Source organism: Salmo salar, chromosome ssa13 (genome assembly GCF_905237065.1).
Source record: "Salmo salar chromosome ssa13, Ssal_v3.1, whole genome shotgun sequence".
NCBI classification, from domain to species: Eukaryota; Metazoa; Chordata; class Actinopteri; order Salmoniformes; family Salmonidae; genus Salmo; species Salmo salar.
In genome coordinates this window covers 95,031,033-95,055,321 of record NC_059454.1, presented here as the reverse complement: position 1 = coordinate 95,055,321, position 24,289 = coordinate 95,031,033, and the positions used below count along the sequence as shown (strand labels likewise).

Below are 24,289 nucleotides of genomic sequence, written 5' to 3'. Positions count from 1 at the left end.
ATAGTATAACCCAGAACACACACACACCACAGAGACTCATGGTTCTGTCAGTGGCAGCAGCATAATCAGTGGAGCTGTCTGTTTCAGTAAGGTCACTTAGTTATTACCATGTAGTGCTGTCATTGGACACATGCCCTCCCAGGCTGTGGAGAGAGAAGAACTGAGTCACCTTGCTGTGCTACACTCAGAGGGATGTCCATAGCACAGAGCCACTGCCACTCTGCTCTGTGGTGGGAGATTTGCATGCAGGCCGACAGAGGTGGATGAGAGCATTGTTCTGAGCTTTTACCCTGTCCTTCTCTCTGTCTCCCTCTAGTCCGCAGTATTGTAGGGAATATACACACACACACACACACACACACACACACACACACACACACACACACACACAGTCAATTGCACAAACTCCATAGTCTATGGTCACTTTTTGTTGTAAAGTTTCCCATCCCATTCGTTAGACAGCGTTGGGATAGTTTTGCCAGAAATTCTTGACGCACCCATATCTCCTACTGGTTTTGTTGTGTGTAGTAATTGTGATGGCATCATGCAGAGCATGCCAGAGCCAGTGTCTAAAGCCAGACTGTAGTTAATGGTCTCTGAAGCCTTGCCATCTGCTGTGTTTGGTCATTTCCTCTCTGTCCTGTCAATAATGTAATATCTGTTAGAACGATCTCCTCTGAGTCTGAGTGCAGTCAGACAGCAGAGGCAAAGGCAGGAAACCACTGCTCTGCCCTGGCAAAGATGGATGGGAGCACCGCATGCCTCCGATGAGATTTACTTCCGTGATTGGTATTGACTGAGGCAACCCGTTCCACCAACACACACACACACACTACTCCCCCACAGAGGACTTTGAGATAGAAATACAATGTAATTTATGGCATCCATTAACTGCCCTCTGGGGTCCGGCCTTTCCAGTCAGTCTATCTCTCGGTCCCAGTCAGCTGCCAATCAAATGTCAGGGAGGGTTACTGAGTGGAGGGGCATCATCACTTACAGCACAGGGTGGTGTGTGTGTGTGTGTGTGTGTGTGTGTGTGTGTGTGTGTGTGTGTGTGTGTGTGTGTGTGTGTGTGTGTGTGTGTGTGTGTGTGTGTGTGTGTGTGTGTGTGTGTGTGTGTGTGACCTTGGTTTATCTCAGGGGAGGAGGGGAGTTGTTTGATCTTACTGCCCATGTGTCTCAGTGAGTTAATGCATTATTATGTCCACAGACCTAAAAGCCTGCCTCCACCTGCCCCTCTCTCTGTATGGGAGTCTATCCCAGACATAGACTCATCTTGCCCCAGGAGACCCCCCCCCCCATGGATGCATTCTGTGTGTTCAGATCTTAACACCAAGCAGGCTCCCTCCCTGTCTCCACATCCCCTGCTGTTGGAATGGAAAGAAACAAAGGACTCCTCCAATTAAGACACTGTTTGTGTGTCTGTGCACCGCCTTTTTGTGCTTGCTCTCTCACTTTCTCGCTCGCTTTCTCTCAATTCAATTCAAAGGGCTTTATTGGTATGGGAAACATGTTTACATTACCAAAGCAAGTGAAATAGATAATAAACAATCAAAAATGAACAGTAAACATTACTCTCACAAAAGTTTACAAGGAATATACATTTAAAATGTAATTATGGCTATGTACAGTGTTATAACGATGTGCAAATAGTTACAGTACAAAATGGAAAATAAGTAAACATAAATATGGGTTGTATTTACAATGGTGTTTGTTCTTCACTGGTTGCCCTTTACTTTTGGTAACAGGTCACAAGTCTTGCTGCTGTGACGGCACACTGTGCAATAGATATGGGAGTTTATCAAAATTGGATTTGTGTGTCTGTGTAATGTGAGTGAAATATGTGTCTCTAATATGGTCATACATTTGGCAGGAGGTTAGGAAGTGTATCTCAGTTTCCACCTCATTTTGTGGGCAGTGTGCACATAGCCTGTCTTCTCTTGAGAACCACGTCTGCCTAAGGCAGCCTTCCTCAATAGCAAGGCTATGCTCACTGAGTCTGTGCATAGTAAAGCTTTCTTTAAGTTTGGGTCAGTCAGAATGGTCAGGTACTCTCTGTTTAGGACCAAATAGCATTCCAGTTTCCTCTGTTTTTTGTATAGTTCTTTCTAATGTGTCAAGTAATGATCTTTTTTTTCTTCTCATGATTTGGTTGGGTATAATTGTGTTGCTGTCCTGGGGGTCTGTGTTTGTGAACAGAGCCCCAGGACCAGCTTGCTTAGGGGACTCTCTTCTCCAGGTTCATCTCTGTAGGTGATGGCTTTATTATGGATGGTTTGGGAATCGCTTCCTTTTATATGGTTGTAGAATTTACCGTCTCTTCTAGAATTTGACAATTATCAGGTATCGGCCTAATTCTGCTCTGCATGCATTATTTGGTGTTTTATGTTTTACACAGAGGATGTTTTTGCAGAATTCTGCATGCAGAGTCTAAATTTGATGTTTGTTCCATTTTGTGAATTCTTGGTTGGTGAGCGGACCCCAGACCTCACAACTAGGGTTGGAAATGGTCGGAAACTTTCCAGTAGATTTTCCATTGGAAGTTAAGTCCTAGACTTTTAGGGAATTTTGCTTAACTTCATCAAAAAGTTAGTTTATAACAGTGAACCTTTTTTGTGGGATACACAAGGTTTTGTCGAATATTTTGGTTAAACTTTCACCAATTCAATGGAATTGCAACCCTCTGCATGCACAGTGCATTCTTCCATCACATGTACAGCTGATTCTCAAGATTTTACACACTAATGAGATGCTATTGAGCCCACACTACTACACTGTCTGAGCCAAGGACAACATGCTTTCTGGTAAGTTTTGATTACAATACTGGGTGGGGTGAATATATTTTATACGACATACATATTTTTTTGTTAACTAGTAAATAGTAGCCTACAACAAAGTGTGTTTAAATCATTTCTAACTTAACAATTTCTGCTAGTTAGTTTCTGCAACCATGTGGGTTTTAGCTTGCTTGAGCCTGCCAACTGAAGAGTGTTAATTCATCTGTTTCCATAAATGTTTCATTTTAAAACATGTATCTTACAAAGGAGTTGTTTAATCTTTTTCTAATCTTTACAGGAAAATGCCACGGGCACTATCTGATGTGTGGAGACATTTCACTGCAGCTAATGTAGAAGGAAAATATGTGTACATTTGCAAATACTGTGCCAAATCATATGTGAAGAATGCAACAAAGATGCAGAATCATCTGGCAAAGTGTATAAAGTTCCCTCAGCATTTACAACAAGCAACCTCTGACAAAAGTCCCTCTACTTCTATTCGAGGTGAAAATGATGAATCAGACACCTTATCGATAGCAACAGCTCATGGTCCTCCTGGTATCAGAAGTTTGTTGACTCAATGGAGGAACGTAGTCAGAGAAAATACTGATGAATGTCTTGCTCGAGCTGTGTATGCAACTGGTTCACCTCTGATGCTCACAGGCAATGTGTATTGGAAGAGATTTCTGAATGTTCTTCGCCCAGCATAACCCCTCTTACCAGACATGCTTTATCTACTAATTTGCTGCATGCAGAGTTCAAGTGAAGGTCAAGCAAATCATAGAGAAAGCAGACTGTATTGCAGTCATCTCTGATGGGTGGTTGAATGTTCTTTGGCAAGGAATAATTAACTACATCTCCACCCCTCAACCAGTATTCTACAAGAGCACAGACACAAGGGACAACAGACACACCGGCCTCTACATTGAAGATGAGCTGAAGGCAGACATCAATGACCTTGGACCACAGAAGGTATTTGCACTGGTGACAGACAATGCTGTGAACATGAAGGCTGCTTGGTCTAAAGTGGAGGAGTCCTACCCTCACATCACACCCATTGGCTGTGCTGCTCATGCATTGAATCTGCTCCTCAAGGACATCATGGCACTGAAACAATGGATACACTCTACAAGAGAGCCAAGGAAATGGTTAGGTATGTGAAGGGTCATCAAGTTATAGCAGCAATCTACCTCACCAAGCAAAGTGAGAAGAATAAGAGCACCACATTGAAGCTGCCAAGCAACACCTGTTGGGGTGGTGTTGTCATCATGTTTGACAGTCTCCTGGAAGGAAATGGGTCTCTCCAAGATATGTCTAGAAGAAAAAGAAACGCACACCTATTAAGGCGAGGTGCTGGCTAGCGGAGTAGAAAACCTTTGACACTATATAAACGAGTCATCTTGCAGTGTTTGTGATCATACCCTGATGAAGACACCTTGGCTGTCGAAACGTTGGATATTACATTTTTGCATCTGAGCTCCTAGAGTGTGCGGCTCTCCCTTCTCTCCAAGATATGGCCAAACCACAGTCTGCCGATATGGACAGCCCCATCAAGAGGATCCTCCTGGATGATGTGTTTTGGGAGAGCGTGGTAAGCAGCCTGAAACTCCTGAAACCTATAGCAGTAGCCATTGCACGGATTGAGGGTGACAATGTCATCCTGTCTGATGTTCAGACTCTGCTTGCAGATGTAAGAGAAGAAATCCGTACTGCCCTGCCCACTTCATTGTTGCGACTTCTGCCTGAAGCCCATACACGCCTCAGCGTACATGTTGGACCCCAAGTATGCTGGCAAGAGCATCCTGTCTGGTGCAGAGATCAACAAGGCCTATGGTGTCATCACTACCGTGTCTGGCGAAGTACACTTCCAAGCAAGGGCTTTGGGATGGAGATGCAATATGGCAGTCGTGCCAACATATCACATCAGCCACCTGTTGGAAATGGACTTTGTGGATCTGAGGCTCTGTTGCCTCCATCATCCTCAAAATCCCACCAACATCAGCCGTGTCAGAGCGCAACTGGTCCTTCTTTGGGAACACGCACACCAAAGCACGCAACAGGGCTGACCAATACAAGGGTTGAAAAATTGGTGGCCATCCGGGCAAATTTGAGGCTTTTTGAGCCTTACAACAAGCCATACTCAACAAGGTTGGAAAGTGACAGTGAAGATGAGGCCTCGAGTCTGATGTTCAAGAGGTGGACATTGAGGAGGTCCAGGGAGAAGCCATGGAAGCCTGAGAGGAAGAAAACAAAAGCTTTTGTTTCTACACTATCATTTTACGTATGTTGAAAATGTTTTGGGAGATGCGATGGATCATTGGGGATCATTCAATATTCCCTTTTGTTGTTCAGTGAAATCATCCATGTGAAGAGTTTAATTATAGTTCAATTCGTAACTAAATTGTTTTTTAAAATTTCTATTGGAAGGATTTCAGCATTTGCAATTATGTCTACTTATGATAAGGTAAAATGTTTGTTTCTGTCTCCATGTGATATGGTGAATTTATCCAATGAAAAAAACATCTACATTTAAATGGTATTGATATTAATTTGTGTATATTTCCAGTAATTACCATATTTTCCTGTTAATTCCCACAAAGTTTCCTCTTCTGAATATTCCCCAAAATGTGCAACCCTACTCACAACCATAAAGGGCAATGGGTTCTCTAACTGATTCAAGTATCTTTTACCAGATCCTAATTGGGATGTCTACTTTTATGTTCCTTTTGATGGCATAGAAGGCCCTTCTTGTGTTGTCTTTCAGGTCGTTCACAGCTTTGTAGAAGTTACCTGTGGCACTGATGGTTAGGCAGAGATATGTGTCGTTTTTCGTGTGCTCTAGGGCAACGGTGTCTAGATGGAATTTGTGTTTGTGGTCCTGGTAACGGGACCTTTTTTGGGACACCATTATTTTTGTCCTACTGAGATTTACTGTCAGGGCCCAGGTCTGACAGAATCTGTGCATAAGATCTAGGTGCGGTTGTAGGCCCTTCCTGGTTGGGGACAGAAGCACCAGATCATCAGCAAACAGTAGAAAATTTGCTTCAGATTCTAGTGTGTGAGGCCGGGTGCTGCATGTGGTTCTAGTGCCCTCGCCAATTTGTTGATGTATACAGTGAGAGTTCAATCTTGGTTTCATCAGACCATGAGAACTCTCATGGTCTGAGAGTCTTTAAGGGACGTTTGGCAAACTCCAAGTGGGCTGTTATGCTTTTTACTGAGGAGTGGCTTTCATCTGGCCACTCTACCGTAAAGGCCTAATTGGTGGAGTGCTGCAGAGATGGTTGTTCTCTCTTCTCCACAGAGGAGCTATGGAGCTTTGTCAGAGTGACCATTGGGTTCTTGTTCACCTCCCTGACTAAGGCTCTTCTCCCCCGATTGCTCAGTTTGGCCGGGTAGCAACAGTTTGCTGTTGATGCATTTCCCAATGTAGTTAGTGGGGTCAAATTTGTCTCCACTTTTGTAGATTGGAGTGATCAGTCCTTGGTTCCAAAGATTCCAAAGCCAAGGATGATCTTAAAGAGTTTAAGTATAGCACATTGGAATTTGTGGCCTGTATATTTTATAATTTTATTTAGGATACCATCAACACCACAGGCCTTTTTGAGTTGCAGTGTTTGTATTTTGTTCTGTAGTTCATTCAATGTAATTGGAGAATCCAGTGGGTTCTGGTAGTCTTTAATAGGTGATTCTAAGATTTGTAATTGATCATGTATATGATGTTGCTGTTTGTTCTTTGTTATAGAGCCAAAAAGATGGTTCATCTCTGTTTTGGATAGATACCTCTTTGTTGTGTGTTCCAGTTCTCCCAGAAGTGATCAGATTCTATGGATTCTTAAATGACATTGAGCTGATTTCTGACGTGCTGTTCCTTTTTCTTATTCCTTTTCTCTCTCTCGCCCCCCCCACCCTCCCCCCAGTCTTGTTGTATCAAAGCCATACATGTTGTCTCAGAACCCCTAATCGTCCTTTTTCCCCCCACCATATTATCCCTTCTTCCTGTTCCCCCACTCCTTCCTCAGTCTCCTCAGGTCTTGGCAACGTGGGGGATGAAAGGAAAGGAACGGGTCAGAGAGGGGGATGGACTGTGATGTGGCGGAGGGGTTAGGGCTGTGAGCGGGGGGATGGAGGAAAGAGGGGGATGGACTGTGATGTGACTGGCGGAGGGGTTAGGGCTGTGAGCAGGGGGATGGAGGAAAGAGGGGGATGGACTGTGCTATGACTGTGGCGGAGGGGTTAGAGCTGTGAGCAGGGGGATGGAGGAAAGAGGGGGATGGACTGTGCTATGACTGTGGCGGAGGGGTTAGAGCTGTGAGCAGGGGGATGGAGGAAAGAGGGGGATGGACTGTGCTATGACTGTGGCGGAGGGGTTAGAGCTGTGAGCAGGGGGATGGAGGAAAGAGGGGGATGGACTGTGCTATGACTGTGGCGGAGGGGTTAGGGCTGTGAGCAGGGGGATGGAGGAAAGAGGGGGATGGACTGTGCTATGACTGTGGCGGAGGGGTTAGAGCTGTGAGCAGGGGGATGGAGGAAAGAGGGGGATGGACTGTGCTATGACTGTGGCGGAGGGGTTAGAGCTGTGAGCAGGGGGATGGAGGAAAGAGGGGGATGGACTGTGCTATGACTGTGGCGGAGGGGTAAGAGCTGTGAGCAGGGGGATGGAGGAAAGAGGGGGATGGACTGTGCTATGACTGTGGCGGAGGGGTAAGGGCTGTGAGCAGGGGGATGGAGGGATGAGGGGGATGGACTGTGCTATGACTGTGGCGGAGGGGTTAGAGCTGTGAGCAGGGGGATGGAGGAAAGGGGGATGGACTGTGCTATGACTGTGGCGGAGGGGTTAGAGCTGTGAGCAGGGGGATGGAGGAAAGAGGGGGATGGACTGTGCTATGACTGTGGCGGAGGGGTTAGGGCTGTGAGCAGGGGGATGGAGGAAAGAGGGGGATGGACTGTGCTATGACTGTGGCGGAGGGGTTAGGGCTGTGAGCAGGGGGATGGAGGGATGAGGGGGATGGACTGTGCTATGACTGTGGCGGAGGGGTTAGGGCTGTGAGCAGGGGGATGGAGGGATGAGGGGGATGGACTGTGCTATGACTGTGGCGGAGGGGTTAGGGCTGTGAGCAGGGGGATGGAGGGATGAGGGGGATGGACTGTGCTATGACTGTGGCGGAGGGGTTAGGGCTGTGAGCAGGGGGATGGAGGAAAGAGGGGGATGGACTGTGCTATGACTGTGGCGGAGGGGTTAGGGCTGTGAGCAGGGGGATGGAGGGATGAGGGGGATGGACTGTGCTATGACTGTGGCAGAGGGGTTAGGGCTGTGAGCAGGGGATGGAGGGATGATGTGGGTGGGATCACTCTTGTTTATGATATATATTTCCCTTCTGTTATCACGACAACCACTCCTTCTGTGCTAACAGAAAAGCAGGAGGAGAGAGGGAAGAGACCGAGACAGAGACGAGTGGTTGACTGTGTTTGAGAGGCATTTTAATATGAGGATTGAAACAGGGATATGCTTCAATTTACCAGCTGTCTGATGATGGTGATGCTGCTGTGTCCACAGGCTACACAGCAACATCAACCAAAGGGGTGTGCACTGAGCTACCCTACAGAGCAACATCAACCAAAGGGGTGTGCATTGAGCTACCCTACAGAGCCACATCAACCAAAGGGGTGGGCATTGAGCTACCCTACAGAGCAACATCAACCAAAGGGGTGTGCATTGAGCTACCCTACAGAGCCACATCAACCAAAGAGGTGGGCATTGAGCTACCCTACAGAGCAACATCAACCAAAGGGGTGTGCATTGAGCTACCCTACAGAGCAACATCAACCAAAGGGGTCTGCATTGAGCTACCCTACAGAGCAACATCAACCAAAGGGGTGTGCATTGAGCTACCCTACAGAGCAACATCAACCAAAGGGGTGTGCATTGAGCTACCCTACAGAGCAACATCAACCAAAGGGGTGTGCATTGAGCTACCCTACAGAGCAACATCAACCAAAGGGGTGTGCATTGAGCTACCCTACAGAGCAACATCAACCAAAGGGGTGTGCATTGAGCTACCCTACAGAGCAACATCAACCAAAGGGGTGTGCATTGATCTACCCTACAGAGCAACATCAACCAAAGGGGTGTGCATTGAGCTACCCTACAGAGCAACATCAACCAAAGGGGTGTGCATTGAGCTACCCTACAGAGCAACATCAACCAAAGGGGTGTGCATTGAGCTACCCTACAGAGCAACATCAACCAAAGGGGTGTGCATTGAGCTACCCTACAGATCAACATCAACCAAAGGGGTGTGCATTGAGCTACCCTACAGAGCAACATCAACCAAAGGGGTGTGCATTGAGCTACCCTACAGAGCAACATCAACCAAAGGGGTGTGCATTGAGCTACCCTACAGAGCAACATCAACCAAAGGGGTGTGCATTGAGCTACCCTACAGAGCAACATCAACCAAAGGGGTGTGCATTGAGCTACCCTACAGAGCAACATCAACCAAAGGGGTGTGCACCCTACAGAGCAACATCAACCAAAGGGGTGTGCATTGAGCTACCCTACAGAGCAACATTACATTTACATTACATTACATTTAAGTCATTTAGCAGACGCTCTTATCCAGAGCGACTTACAAAATGGTGCATTCACCTTATGATATCCAGTGGAACAACCACTTTACAATAGTGCATCTAAATCTCTTAAGGGGGGGGGTTAGAAGGATTACTTTATCCTATCCTAGGTATTCCTTAAAGAGGTGGGGTTTCAGGTGTCTCCGGAAGGTGGTGATTGACTCCGCTGTCCTGGCGTCGTGAGGGAGCTTGTTCCACCATTGGGGTGCCAGAGCAGCGAACAGTTTTGACTGGGCTGAGCGGGAACTGTGCATCCTCAGAGGTAGGGGGGCCAGCAGGCCAGTGGTGGATGAACGCAGTGCCCTTGTTTGGGTGTAGGGCCTGATCAGAGCCTGAAGGTATGGAGGTGCCGTTCCCCTCACAGCTCCGTAGGCAATCACCATGGTCTTGTAGCGGATGCGAGCTTCAACTGGAAGCCAGTGGAGAGAGCAGAGGAGCGGGGTGACGTGAGAGAACTTGGGAAGGTTGAACACCAGACGGGCTGCGGCGTTCTGGATGAGTTGTAGGGGTTTAATGGCACAGGCAGGGAGCCCAGCCAACAGCAAGTTGCAGTAATCCAGACGGGAGATGACAAGTGCCTGGATTAGGACCTGCGCCGCTTCCTGTGTGAGGCAGGGTCGTACTCTGCGAATGTTGTAGAGCATGAACCTACAGGATCGGGTCACCGCCTTGATGTTAGTGGAGAACGACAGGGTGTTGTCCAGGATCACGCCAAGGTTCTTAGCACTCTGGGAGGAGGACACAAGGGAGTTGTCAACCGTGATGGCGAGATCATGGAACGGGCAGTCCTTCCCCGGGAGGAAGAGCAGCTCCGTCTTGCCGAGGTTCAGCTTGAGCTGGTGATCCGTCATCCACACTGATATGTCTGACAGACATGCAGAGATGCGATTCGCCGCCTGGTTATCAGAAGGGGGAAAGGAGAAGATTAATTGTGTGTCGTCTGCATAGCAATGATAGGAGAGACCATGTGAGGATATGACAGAGCCAAGTGACTTGGTGTATAGCGAGAATAGGAGAGGGCCTAGAACAGAGCCCTGGGGACACCAGTGGTGAGAGCGCATGGTGCGGAGACAGATTCTCGCCACGCCACCTGGTAGGAGCGACCTGTCAGGTAGGACGCAATCCAAGCGTGCGCGGTGCCGGAGATGCCCAGCTCGGAGAGGGTGGAGAGGAGGATCTGATGGTTCACGGTATCAAAGGCAGCAGATAGGTCTAGAAGGATGAGAGCAGAGGAGAGAGAGTTAGCTTTAGCAGTGCGGAGAGCCTCCGTGACACAGAGAAGAGCAGTCTCAGTTGAATGCCCAGTCTTGAAACCTGACTGATTAGGATCAAGAAGGTCATTCTGAGAGAGATAGCAGGAGAGCTGGCCAAGGACGGCACGTTCAAGAGTTTTGGAGAGAAAAGAAAGAAGGGATACTGGTCTGTAGTTGTTGACATCGGAGGGATCGAGTGTAGGTTTTTTCAGAAGGGGTGCAACTCTCGCTCTCAACATCAACCAAAGGGGTGTGCATTGAGCTACCCTACAGAGCAACATCAACCAAAGTGGTGTGCATTGAGCTACCCTACAGAGCAACATCAACCAAAGGGGTGTGCATTGAGCTACCCTACAGAGCAACATCAACCAAAGGGGTGTGCATTGAGCTACCCTACAGAGCAACATCAACCAAAGGGGTGTGCATTGAGCTACCCTACAGAGCAACATCAACCAAAGGGGTGTGCATTGAGCTACCCTACAGAGCAACATCAACCAAAGGGGTCTGCATTGAGCTACCCTACAGAGCAACATCAACCAAAGGGGTGTGCATTGAGCTACCCTCGTGAGTGAATTGCTGGAAACAAGGAAAACAGCTTCCAGTTGCAAGTTTTCCCTCTTGTTTACAGTTGGTTAAGTGCCAACTTGTTATTTTTCTTGTCCTGAGGTGAAATGTTTACAACAGTCAAGATAACAGCTGAGAACTGCCTCAGAGGTAGAAGGGTCAGCATTTGACCATCTGGTATTCCAAGATGGGTGAGCAATGGGTTGAGACTTCCACTGTGCTCAAGTCAGCACACCATTTGTTGTTGATGAAGATGCAAACTCCTCCCTTAGGGCTGGGCGGTATACCGTATTTTACTATAAACCGGTATTGATGCATTGACCGGTTTGGGTTTTTACATTACCTTCTATAACAGAGAGCGATCACAGAAAACACAGACTGAGAGAGAGTGCACAGAAAACACAGAGAGACAGACAGACGAAAGAGAGAGCGAGCACAGAAAACACAGAGGCAGACAGAGACACAGAGAGAGAGGCAGACAGAGACGCAGAGAGAGAGGCAGACAGAGACGCAGAGAGAGAGGCAGACAGAGACGCAGAGAGAGGGGCAGACAGAGACGCAGAGAGAGAGGCAGACAGAGAGGCAGACAGAGGCAGAGAGAGAGAGGCAGACAGACGCAGAGAGAGAGAGGCAGACAGAGACGCAGAGAGAGAGAGGCAGACAGAGACGCAGAGAGAGAGAGGCAGACAGAGACGCAGAGAGAGAGAGGCAGACAGAGACGCAGAGAGAGAGAGGCAGACAGAGACGCAGAGAGAGAGAGGCAGACAGAGACGCAGAGAGAGAGAGGCAGACAGAGACGCAGAGAGAGAGAGGCAGACAGAGACGCAGAGAGAGAGAGGCAGACAGAGACGCAGAGAGAGAGAGGCAGACAGAGGCGCAGAGAGAGAGGCAGACAGAGGCGCACAGAGAGCGAGAGAGGCGCACAGAGAGCGAGAGAGGCGCACAGAGAGCGAGAGAGGCGCACAGAGAGCGAGAGAGGCGCACAGAGAGCGAGAGACGCACAGAGAGAGAGAGGCAGACAGAGACGCACAGCGAGAGAGAGAGAAAGAGGCAGACAGAGAGAGGCAGACACACACACACAGTGAGAGAGAGAGAGAGAGGCAGAGACACACAGAGAGAGAGAGAGAGAGGCAGACAGAGGCAGACAGACACAGAGAGAGGCAGACAGAGGCAGACAGACACAGAGAGAGAGAGAGAGAGAGGCAGACAGACACAGAGAGAGAGAGAGAGGCAGACACACAGAGAGAGGCAGACAGACACAGAGAGAGGCAGACAGACACAGAGAGAGGCAGACAGACACAGAGAGAGGCAGACAGACACAGAGAGAGGCAGACAGACACAGAGAGAGGCAGACAGACACAGAGAGAGGCAGACAGACACAGAGAGAGGCAGACAGACACAGAGAGAGAGAGAGGCAGACAGACACAGAGAGAGAGAGGCAGACAGACACAGAGAGCGAGAGAGGCAGACAGACACAGAGAGAGAGAGGCAGACAGACACAGAGAGAGAGGCAGACAGACACAGAGAGAGAGAGGCAGACAGACACAGAGAGAGAGAGGCAGACAGACACAGAGAGAGAGAGGCAGACAGACACAGAGAGAGAGAGGCAGACAGACACAGAGAGAGAGAGGCAGACAGACACCGAGAGAGAGAGGCAGACAGACAGAGAGAGAAAGAGAGGCAGACAGACACAGATAGATAGAGAAAGGCAGACAGACACAGAGAGAGACACAGAGAGGCAGACAGACACAGAGAGAGACACAGAGAGGCAGACCGACACAGAGAGGCAGACCGACACAGAGAGGCAGACAGACAGAGAGGCAGACAGAGACACAGAGAGAGAGAGAGGCAGACAGACACACAGAGAGCGAGAGGCAGACAGACACACAGAGAGAGAGAGGCAGACAGACACACAGAGAGAGAGAGGCAGACAGACACACAGAGAGGCAGACAGACAGACAGAGAGAGGCAGACACATAGAGAGACAGAGGCAGACAGACACAGAGGCAGACAGACACAGAGAGAGAGAGGCAGACAGAGGCAGAGAGAGAGAGAGAGGCAGAGAGAGAAAGAGAGAGGCAGACAGACAGAGAGAGGCAGAGAGAGAAAGAGAGAGGCAGACAGAGACACAGAGAGAGAGAGAGGCAAACAGAGACACACACAGAGAGAGAGAGACAGACAGACAGAGAGAGAGGCAGTCAGAGGCAGACAGACAGACAGACAGACAGACAGACAGACAGACAGACAGACAGAGAGGGGCTCTCTGTGTTGATGTGTGGGTGCTCTGCTGTACCGTTTGTGGTGTGTGTGAGATTGAGTGAGTGTATGTGTTTTTCTCTGTGCCGTAGCTGCCTCGCTCTCTCGGCTGTGACTCTGGCTCTGTGCTGCTGCTGTACGTTTCTCTCCCTGCCTGTCTCTGACACTATGATTTTCTGCAACCATTTAGGTGAATACAAGAAGGACGAACTCCTAGAGGCAGCTAGGTGAGTGCAAGCTTGAAATCTCCCCTCATCTTCCCTCAGTCTCTCGCTACCTCCTTTATTCTCTCTCCCTTCTCTCCTCCGTCATTAGCAGACAGGTGTTGTGAAAGGGCTGTGCATGTGGGTTGGGAGTGCTGGTGCATGGCGCGGGTTATTATGGTGAAGGGGTGTGTGTGTGTGTGTGTGTGTGTGTGTGTGTGTGTGTGTGACCAGAGCCCCTCTGTGGAACCAGAGGGGATTATTAGAGGTTTAACAACAGAGGGCTGGAGAGACCCTCTGGCCATAAGGCAGCAGAGGAGGGGTCATCATCTATCTCCATGGCTGTTATGACTGATGAAACAACATTGCCGATAACGTGGTGGATATATATTCCTGATGGGCCAGTGGGTTCCTAGTTTACACAGACATCCCTGAAGAGGTGTGCCCTGGGAAGGAGGATTGAATCCCTGAGAGAGGAAGATGAGACATCTGCTCTGTCCCCTCCCTGCTCCATATGCTCCTGTTCTGCTGCCTGCCCTGCACACTGACTCCATCTGCCCTCTGGGAACTCCTGTCATGTCCACTACAAGCATCAGGGGGGATCTCTCTCTCTGTCTTTTCTTCCTAGAAATGAAGGACACACACAGGCTGCCCCACAATGGCTGTTCTCGTCACCCCACATGGACACAGTTTCCTCCCCACAGTGGACACCCCAGCATAACAAAAGGCTGTTACAGTTCAGAGGAGTGCTGTGAGCCACCCAGCATTTCCTGTGGAGCAAGGCATGTCTGTCACATTCAGCTCATTATACTGAAGTGGCTGCCTTTGTGTTGGTTCTGGCCTGGAGTTGGCCCTTCGGCACCAGGCCCGACTAGACTACATGAAATCAGTGTTTGATGACTCAATCAGAATGCGCTCTGGGGGAATAAATGGAGACAGAGATGAGAACTATAAAGACTGACTTAATTATCTGGTAGAGCTGTTGGCCGGTTGAAACCATGATCAGAGGGGTTACCATGGAGGATAATATCATGTACTATGCACTGTGTCCATAACAAGCCTATGTACTGTACTGTATGGATCTCCTTCCATCCTGGGCTTTCAGGCATACTAATGAAGACAAGGCCTGGTATTGATTATTCTACAGTAAGAAATAAGGCTCTTCTGAGATGTCAGTTATCATAGAGGGAAGGACACACACACACACTCTCGCACAGGCGCCTCTCCCTAGCAGCTAGCTTTAAACATGTGGCCTCCACTCTGTGCTAAACCTGGGGATGCTATTGTGCATTTAAATGAAGGATCTCTTGTTTTTACTTGAGGCCAGTTTACCGTCGGAAGGAGAAGAGAAGTGGAGAAAGAGACAAGCAGAAGAAAGCAAAGCCACTGGCTGTGAATGCATCTTCACGGAAGGGACTTTGGCAAAGCTTGGTACAGGGAGAACGAGAGAGGGAGAGAAGAAATAACCTTTTCTTTCTTTCTCTGACGGCCTTTAGCGACGTCATCTGGGTAAGTCAGTGCCTGGCCGGCTTCGCTGCCGTGGTAGCACATCCTGACTGGGCCTCCCGTCACCGTGCCTCGGCACCGGTCACCAACTCCAGGAGGCAGAGGACATCCCTAATAAATAAACTCCCTGAGCATGCCAACATTATGACTGGCTGGCATGGCAGCCCTGATCAAGAACAGAACAGGCAGCAGGGCTACTGGTACCAGCCAAACGGTGAAGAGACCCGAGGACAGAGGAGAATGAGGAGGACACGGCACAGCAGTAGGGCCTTATTGGAGTTTGCTCTGTTGCCCGTCCATATTCAGGACTGTCTTTTACCCCGGCTCTTTCTGTGGATCCATGGAAATACCATGTAGTCACACTGAGACCTGGGAGGGGAGAGGATGGCCCTTGGCTTCAGGGACCCTGGCAGGAGATGCTGAAGCTCCATATGGCTCCTGACCACCATGAACCATCACACTGCATCAGACCTCATTGCCGGCTGTTTAGTGTGTTCAGTGTGTGTATTGTGTTCAGTGTGTGTATTGTGTTCAGGGATGGAAGAATAGAATAACACAAGAAAATCCTCCGCAGCAGCAGGTAGAGTGGAGATGCTGACTCGGATATCCGGAGGCCTTGTCTCTGAATATCTCTACAGCCATGCATAGCCTTTGGCAAAGAATACATCTATTTTGGGATAAGGAAAGAATTTACACTGCATCAGTGTTTTTCACCGTTGTCTGTTATCTAACAATCTTTCTTGACCAGTGTAGTCAGAGTTACTGGCCTGGTTTAGACTGCAGACAAAATGCTCTTTAGGTCTCTGTTCAGTCCATTTTGGAACACTCCCTTGGGCAAAGCTTTCCACTTTCCTTGCCTATTCTTTTGTTATCCTTTTTTAGTTAAAGATATCCAAAGATACTACTACATTTCCCCTTCTCTTTCTCGCTCACTCGTTCGGATATATCTATATCTTTTAGTTTTTTCTCTCCATGTTTTGTTCCTCTGCAGGAGTGGAAATGAAGAGAAGCTCATGGCCCTGCTCACTCCGTTAAACGTCAACTGCCACGCAAGTGACGGCCGCAAGGTAAGAGTTCGCTCAGTCAGCACACGCGTGTCTGTACACACACACACACACCACTATAACTCAAGCAATCTCCACTTAAACTGTGATATTCAAACCAATTTGTATAGTGGAATGAACCATTGCTCCAATACAATCGAGTATATTTGAAATAGTCATTAACCTATTCTTGACAATAAAAAAAAAAAATATATATATATATATATATATATATTTAACCTTAATTTAACAAGGCAAGACAATTAAAAACACATTCTTATTTATAATAATGGCTTAGCAAGAGGCAAAAGGCCTCCTGTGGGGATGGGGGATGGGATTAAGAATGAAATGCAGGACAAAATGCACATCACGACAAGAGACAACATGGTTGCAGCACAAAAAAGTGCAGACTGTTAGCTTTAATTTGAGGGTATTTTCATCCATATCGGGTGAACCATTTAGAAATGTTTTGTCCGTAATACAATACTTTTGGAGCTCACTGTATGTTCAGAAAGTATTCAGACCCCTTCCCTTTTTGCCACATTTTGTTACGTTACAGCCTTATTCTAAAATTGGTTAAATGTTTTTTTTCCTCATCAGTCTACACACAATACCCCACAATGACAAAGCGAAAACAGGTTTTTAGAAATATTTGCAAATGTATTAAAAATGTAAAACAGAAATACCTTATTTACATAAGTATTCAGACTGTTTGCTATGAGACTTGAAATTTAGATCAGGTGCATTCTGTTTCCATTGATCATCCTTGAGATGTTTCTACAACTTGATTGGAGTCCACCTGTGGTAAATCCAATTGTTTGAACATGATTTGCAAAGGCACACACCTGTCTATGTAAGGTCCCACAGTTGACAGTGCATGTCAGAGCAAAAACTAAGCCATGAGGTCCAGAGCTCCTCTGTGGTGATGGTAGAACCTTCCAGAAGAGCAATCATCTCTGCAGCACTCCACCAATCAGGCCATTATGGTAGAGGGGCCAGATGGAAGCCACTCCTCAGTAAAAGTCACATGACAGCCCGCTTGGGGTTTGCCAAAAGGCACCTTAAGGACTCTCAGACCATGAGAAACAAGATTCTCTGGTCTGATGAAACCATGATTGAACTCTTTGGCCTGAATGCCAAGCTTCATGTCTGGAGGTTGCAGTGTTGCCACTGTTGTGGCGTAGTACCTCTGCATCCTGTCCCTGTCTGCTTCAGAAGGAATGCAATGACATTTTGATTTGAATTGATTTCCATGAGGGTGTGATGATAATGATAATCGAGACAATGATGCATCTTAAAATTAAAATGAAGCTTTCACAAAGTTTGTCCCCATCTCCCTCTCAAGTCCCTCTTCTTTATTTCCTCCCTGGCGAATTCTCTGCCTGACTGTGAGCGGTACTGTTCCACTGGCGTGGCAGTGTGGGTTGTTTATCGCTGGGCTGTGTTGGCCAGAGTCACTGCCCTCTAATACGGCTCTGCAGGGTGCAGTATTCCTGCCTGCCGGTCGGTTGGTCACTCCCCAGACCTCAGTGTTTATGAACAGAGCGAATGTCTTCTCTTTTACAGTCTCTCTGTGCTAATGAGTTGCTGTGTGCCGGACAATACAGCATGTGGATACAGAGATGCTGTTCTAATGCCGATGAGAGGGTTGCTCCTACTAGTTACATTGCTTTGTGTTGTTGAGTCCTCAGACTCTGTCTGTTTGGTTAGTCCTTTGTGCTGGACTGGGATTCCTTGGTCACCTAAGGCGACCGCTCCCTGTTTCTCTGCTACTATATAGCCCTTTAATTTACTGTCCAGTGAGTCACGGGTATTTTACCTAGGAGGGAGACCCAGGAGTTATAGAGGAGATTATGGGAAAGTGAAAGTTCAGTGTAATTCACGAGGCTCTTACATATTTCCAAGGGGACTTGGTGTTTAGGCTACATCTACAGTCTGTCAGGTGTAGTCTAGTCCCCCCCCCTCTAAATGATGTGTGCTCAGCAGTCCTAACGTGGTAATTACACCGTTACTCATAGATTATAATTACCTGGATCTCAGTTCCAGCTCGGCCATAAAAAGGGTGAGGACACCTGACTTAATGGTAATATAAAATACATGGTTTGAGAGAAACACTGAGTGAGTGTGTGAGAGAGCCAGTGTGTGATCTCTGTGCAAGATGCAAATAAGTGGGGCTACTGATTACCATAGTAATGATATTCTGTTCTGAGGATTCTCCTTCCTCATATACCATTCCACTTATAATGTCTGTTGTCAAAGCTGATAAGAAATGAACGATTCAACTGGAATGGAATTAAAGGCTCGCTTTGCGAGAGATGTGCGAACTTCAAAATATGCAAAGCTTGCTGAGATTTTGGTTGTGCGTTTTATTCAGAGGTATGTGCCATTCATGTTGTAGTTAAGAAGTCAGTTTGTGACACAGGTGATATGTACAGTGCCTTCAGAAAGTATTCACACCCCTTCACTTTTTCCAAATATTTTGTTACAGACTAAATTTAAAATTGATAAAATGTATATTTTGTGTCACAGGCCTATACACAATACCCCATAATGTCGGTGGAATTATGTTTTTAGAAATGTTTAATAATTTGTTAAAAATGAAAAGCTGAAATGTCTTGAGTCAGTAAGTATTCTACTCCTTTTTATGGCAAGTTCATGAGTAAAGATGTGCTTACAAGTAAACTAATAAGTTGCATGGACTCACTCTGTGTGCAATAATAGTGTTCAACATGCTTTTTTAATGACTACCTCATCTCTGTACGCCACATACAGTTGAAGTTGGAAGTTTACATACACCTTAGCCAAATACATTTAAACTCAGTTTTTCACAATTCCTGACATTTAATCCTAGTAAAAATTCCCTGTTTTAGGTCAGTTAGGATCACCACTTTATTTTAAGAATGTGAAACATCAGAACAATAGTAGAGAGTGATTTATTTCAGCTTTTATTTCTTTCATCACATTCCCACTGGGTCAGAAGTTTACATACACTCAATTAGTGTTTGGTAGCATTGCCTTTAAATTGTTTAATTTGGGTCAAACGTTTAGGGTAGCCTTCCACAAGCTTCCCACAATAAGTTGGGTGAATTTAAGTGGCTTCTTCCTTACTGAGCGGCCTTTCAGGTTATGTCGATATAGGACTTGTTTTACTGTGGATATTGATACTTTTGTACCTGTTTCCTCAAGCATCTTCACAAGGTCCTTTGCTGTTGTTCTGGGATTGATTTGCAATTTTCGCACCAAAGTACGTTCATCTCTAGGAGACAGAACGCGTCTCCTTCCTGAGCGGTATGATGGTTGCGTGGTCCCATGGTGTTTATACTTGCATACTATTGTTTGCACAGATGGACGTGGTACCTTCAGGCCTTTGGAAATTGCTCCCAAGAATGAACCAGACTTGTGGAGGTCTACCATTTGTTTTTTGAGGTCTTGGCTGATTTCTTTTGATTTTCCCATGATGTCAAGCAAAGAGGCACTGAGTTTGAAGGTATGCCTTGAAATACATCCACAGGTACACCTCCAATTGCCTCAAATTATGTCAATTAGCCTATCAGAAGCTTCTAAAGCCATGACATCATTTTCTGGAATTTTCCAAGCTGTTTAAAGGCACAGTCAACTTAGTGTATGTAAACTTCCTACCGACTGGAATTGTGATACAGTGAATTATAAGTGAAATAATCTGTCTGTAAACAATTGTTGGAAAAATGACTTGTCATGCACAAAGTAGATGTCCTAACCGACTTGCCAAAACTATAGTTTGTTAACAAGAAATTTGTGGAGTGGTTGAAAAACGAGTTTTCATGACTTCAACCTAAGTGTATGTAAACTTCTGACTTCAACTGTATACAATTATCTGTAACGTTCCTCATTCCAGCAGTACATTTCAAACACAGATTCAACCACAAGGACCAGGGAGGTTTTCCAGTGCTTCGCAAAGAAGGGCACCTATTATTGGTAGATGGGTAAAAAAAAGGCATTGAATACCCCTTTGAGCATGGGGAAGTTTATTAATTACACATTGGATGGTGTGTCAATACATCCAGTCATTACCGATATGCAGGCGTCCTTCCTAACTCAGTTGCTGGAGAAGAAGGAAACCGCTCAGGGATTTCATCGAGGCCAATGGTGACTTCAAAACAGTTACGGAGTTTAATGGATGTGATAGGAGAACACTGAGGATGGATAAACAACATTGTAGTTACTCCACAATACTAACCTAATTGACAGTGAAACGAAGGAAACCTGTACAGAATAAAAATAGTCCAAAACATGCAATAAGGCACTAAAGTAAAACTGCATAAAAAAGTTTTCAAGTATCTGAATATAAGCACAGGCAAACTCAGAGGAAAACCTGGTTCAGTCTGCTTTCCAACAGACACTAGGAGACAAATTCACCTTTCAGCAGGACAATAACCTAAAACACAAGGCCAAATATACACTGGAGTTGCTTACCAAGATTACATTGAATGTTCCTGAGTGGCCGAGTTACAGTTTTTACTTAAATCGGCATTAAAATCTATGATTACTTGAAGATGGCTGTCTAGCAATGATCAACAACCAACTTGATAGAGCTTGAAGAATTTTCTAAAGAATAATGTGCAATTATTGTACAATCCAGGTGTGGAAAGCTCTTAGAGACTTACCCAGAAAGACTCACAGCTGTAATAGCTTCCAAAGGTGACTATAACATGTCTTGACTCAGGGCTGGGAACAATTCTGCATAATTACTGACATTTCTGTATTTAATTTTCAATATTTTGAAAAATATCTATAAGCATGTTTTGATTTGGCATTATGGGGTATTGTGTGTGTGTGTGTGTGTGTGTAGATGTGAGGGGCAAAAAAACATTTAATCAATTTTGAATTAAGGCTGTAACATAGCAAAATGTGGAACAAGTCAAGGGGTATGAATACTTTCTGAAGTCACTGTATGTTAATGATCCACTGCTCGCATTTCCTGCCTCCGCCTCTTCGCCAGTCCCCCCGCCTCCTCCTCAGTCCCCCCGCCTCGCCTCCATACCCCAGGGAAATAATTGAAGAGAAGCTTGTCCTTGGCTGCTCAAGTCTTCCGTTTTCCATTTGTCATAAAATTCTGTTTTACTGGTTCGTTCTTTTGTTGATGTAACGTTATATAATGGAATACTTAAGCTCTTTCCAAGCGGCACCGTTTGTCATCGGATTCTGTGTTGCTCTGCCTGTCTTTTTTTCATGTTTTATTTTTTTTGCTGAATCCACACCACAAAAAGCAGCAAGGGGTTGTCATCGTCCTCAGATACCTTCATGGCCTGAAACCCAGAGTTTCTCCGTAAAATCTTTTGTCACAGTTTGTTTCTATAATGAGTATTGCAGCAGCCCGGGACAGAAAAGGCTCTTGGCAATGATGGGATGATCAGGGAAATAGGAAATAGAGAATTCTGTCCCTGACCATTTGTCATCTTTCAGCAGTTTTAGGCTATTTCCATGGCTACTATAAGCAGGAGAAGTGTAGCAGTTAGGGTATGGTTACCATAACCCTTACCTAACCATAACGCTTACCTAACCATAACGCTTACCTAACCATAACCCTTACCTTAACCGTTTAAAATGTCAACTTCAATGGGGTGAAGACATGAGAGTTGGGATGTCCCAAGGATCCCGTTTTAGATCCCGTTTTCCAACGTCGTCTTTCAGCGGTGTTAGGCTATTTCCATGGCTACTTTTAGGAGGAGCAGTGTAGGTGAAAATAGAGTGCGTGGTAAAGTAATGAATCCACTCTGAACCTGTAACAGCCATGTATGACCCTCTGCCCACAGATAAGCTTTTAATCTAGGCAACTGCTGTGTCTGCAGCACTGGTTATAATGAGTTGTTAGAAACCCTAGTAGGTTCTGGTTCAAGACATGAACAATAGGCCTAGTTGTTTTTGGATCATCCTATTTGTAGCAGGATGAATTAGATTGTTACTTTGTTCTTCTGAGTTGGACTGGTTTGTGTTGGTACTGTGGAGGAATCAGTACACTGTCAGTCCCCTGGTATCTGCTGTTATTAACTCCAGCAGCTCTGTGACATATCAGTGTAGTGTTAAAGAAATGACTTTGGGTGGACAATGTGACAGGAAGCTTAGCGTAGCGCTCAGATGTGGCGCACCCTCTGAACACCTGCCTGCCTCAACACAGTACCTGAACACACCCAGTCAAATAATATAAAAAAAATTAAAAAGTCACATGCGCTGAATACAACGGGTGTAGACTTTACCATGAAATGCTTGCTTATGAGCCCATCCCAACAATACAGATAAAACCTTATATATATATATATAAAATTTGTAACACGAGAGATAAAATACACAAGAATGAAGCTATATACAGGGAGTACCAGTACCACGAGGTATCTGAGGTAGATACAGTGTATTCAGACCACTTGACTTTTTCCACATTTTGTTACGTTACAGCCTTATTCTAAAATGGATTAAATAATTTTTTCCCCTCATCAATCTACACACAATACCCCATAATGACAATACAAAAACAGCCTTTTAGAATGATTAAAAAACAGGTTTTTAGAAATGTATTAAAAATATATAACGGAAATATCACATTTACATAAGTATTCAGACTCTTTACTCAGTACTTTGTTGAATCACCTTTGCCAGCGATTACAGCCTCGAGTCTTCTTGGGTATGACCATTACAGTGGGAAACGCCAAACTCACTTTACACCAGGACCTGTCAGCTGGAATACGCTGAAAACGCCGAGAGTGTGACGAGGTGAAGAAATGCTCCATTGACCGAGGCATCTTTAGGTGATTCAAATACCCAAACGAGCTCAGGATTCTTCACCAAGGAGCCCTGCGACACTTCAAAACTCCCGAAGAGGCAAAACGTTTTTTGAAAGACAATCCTGGTCACTGAGAAATGGACCAATGACTAAATGCGTTTTCTGTTATTACTAAAGGAGGTAAGACAACATATAGCCGACATCCAAAGACCCACGCGCCCCGCTAAATGTCATTATAGCCGTCTAATCTATATTTATTTTCCTTTAGCTGAGAGGGATAGGCTCTATAGCCTGACCTAGGCCTACTACCGTTTCAGCCTACTTTTATTTTTATACTACTATTATTTGTAGTTATCATTTTCACATAGGCCTCCACCATTTATAGGCTGTCGATTAACGAGAAGCTCAATGTGTCAATTTTATGCCTATGGCCTTATCCTGTTGATATTACGTTTTAATAAAAACAAACAACTTATCCTATAGATCCCTCTTAAGGATTTGCCCCAACATTTCTGTTTTATTTGGTCCAAACGATTAGCCCAATGTCCCTTGTGGGAGGTATATGTAGGCTGGGCTATTTATTTTATTTTCTCCCTCTTTTTTAATGTGGTCTGGACGGGGTAAACGTTGTCATTTACTCAGGGCGGAGAGGATGAGGCATTTCTTTGGTGGGGAGGGGGAGACGTTGTGCGTTGCTAACTGTTTTTTTGGGAACACAGAATTGAGACTGAGCGGGGGGTAATAGATCCAACGGGAAATGTCCAGTTGTTTGGGAACTCGGCTGGGGTGTTCAGAGATTATTTTATGTACACCATTTATTTTTATTTTATGTGATCGCAGCTGTAACTATTATCCACCTTTACCCAGAGATGACTTGCACTAGAGTTCGATTACTGTTCGTTGACTAGTACCTTAAATCTATTGCCATGGTCCAGGTCATGCAATAAAATTGAAAAAGATTCTATGTGCCCTAAAAAAGGAAAAAGCAGACATTGCGCTATTACAAGAGACACACCTCTGTGATGCCGAACATGCCAAACTCCGCAGAGCTTGGGTGGGACAGGTGTATTTCTCATCTTTCAAATCAAACAGGAGAGGTACAGCCATACTTATCCATAAGAATGTTCCATTCATAATTGACAAAAGCATATCTGATCCGGAGGGGAGATTTATTTTGATAACTGGGTCACTGGATGGACAACCAATTACTATCTTAAACATATACGCCCCTAACACAGATACTCCTGCTTTCATGTCAAAAATTATAACCCTGTTCAATGAGCATTGTGTTTCCTTTGGAGTG

The 24,289-nt window shown here is 45.9% G+C and overlaps 1 protein-coding gene across 2 annotated transcripts in view; it reads left to right on the top strand.

The window, feature by feature from the left end:
- LOC106568241 (poly [ADP-ribose] polymerase tankyrase-1) overlaps positions 1-24,289 on the top strand; it is a 153,513-nt gene that overhangs the window by 72,295 nt on the left and 56,929 nt on the right. For both annotated transcript variants that reach the window (XM_045692441.1, XM_045692440.1), the window contains exons 4-5: positions 13,671-13,707; positions 16,181-16,256. In XM_045692441.1, coding sequence (XP_045548397.1) covers positions 13,671-13,707; positions 16,181-16,256 — 113 coding nt within the window. The remainder of the gene's footprint in view (positions 1-13,670; positions 13,708-16,180; positions 16,257-24,289) is intronic.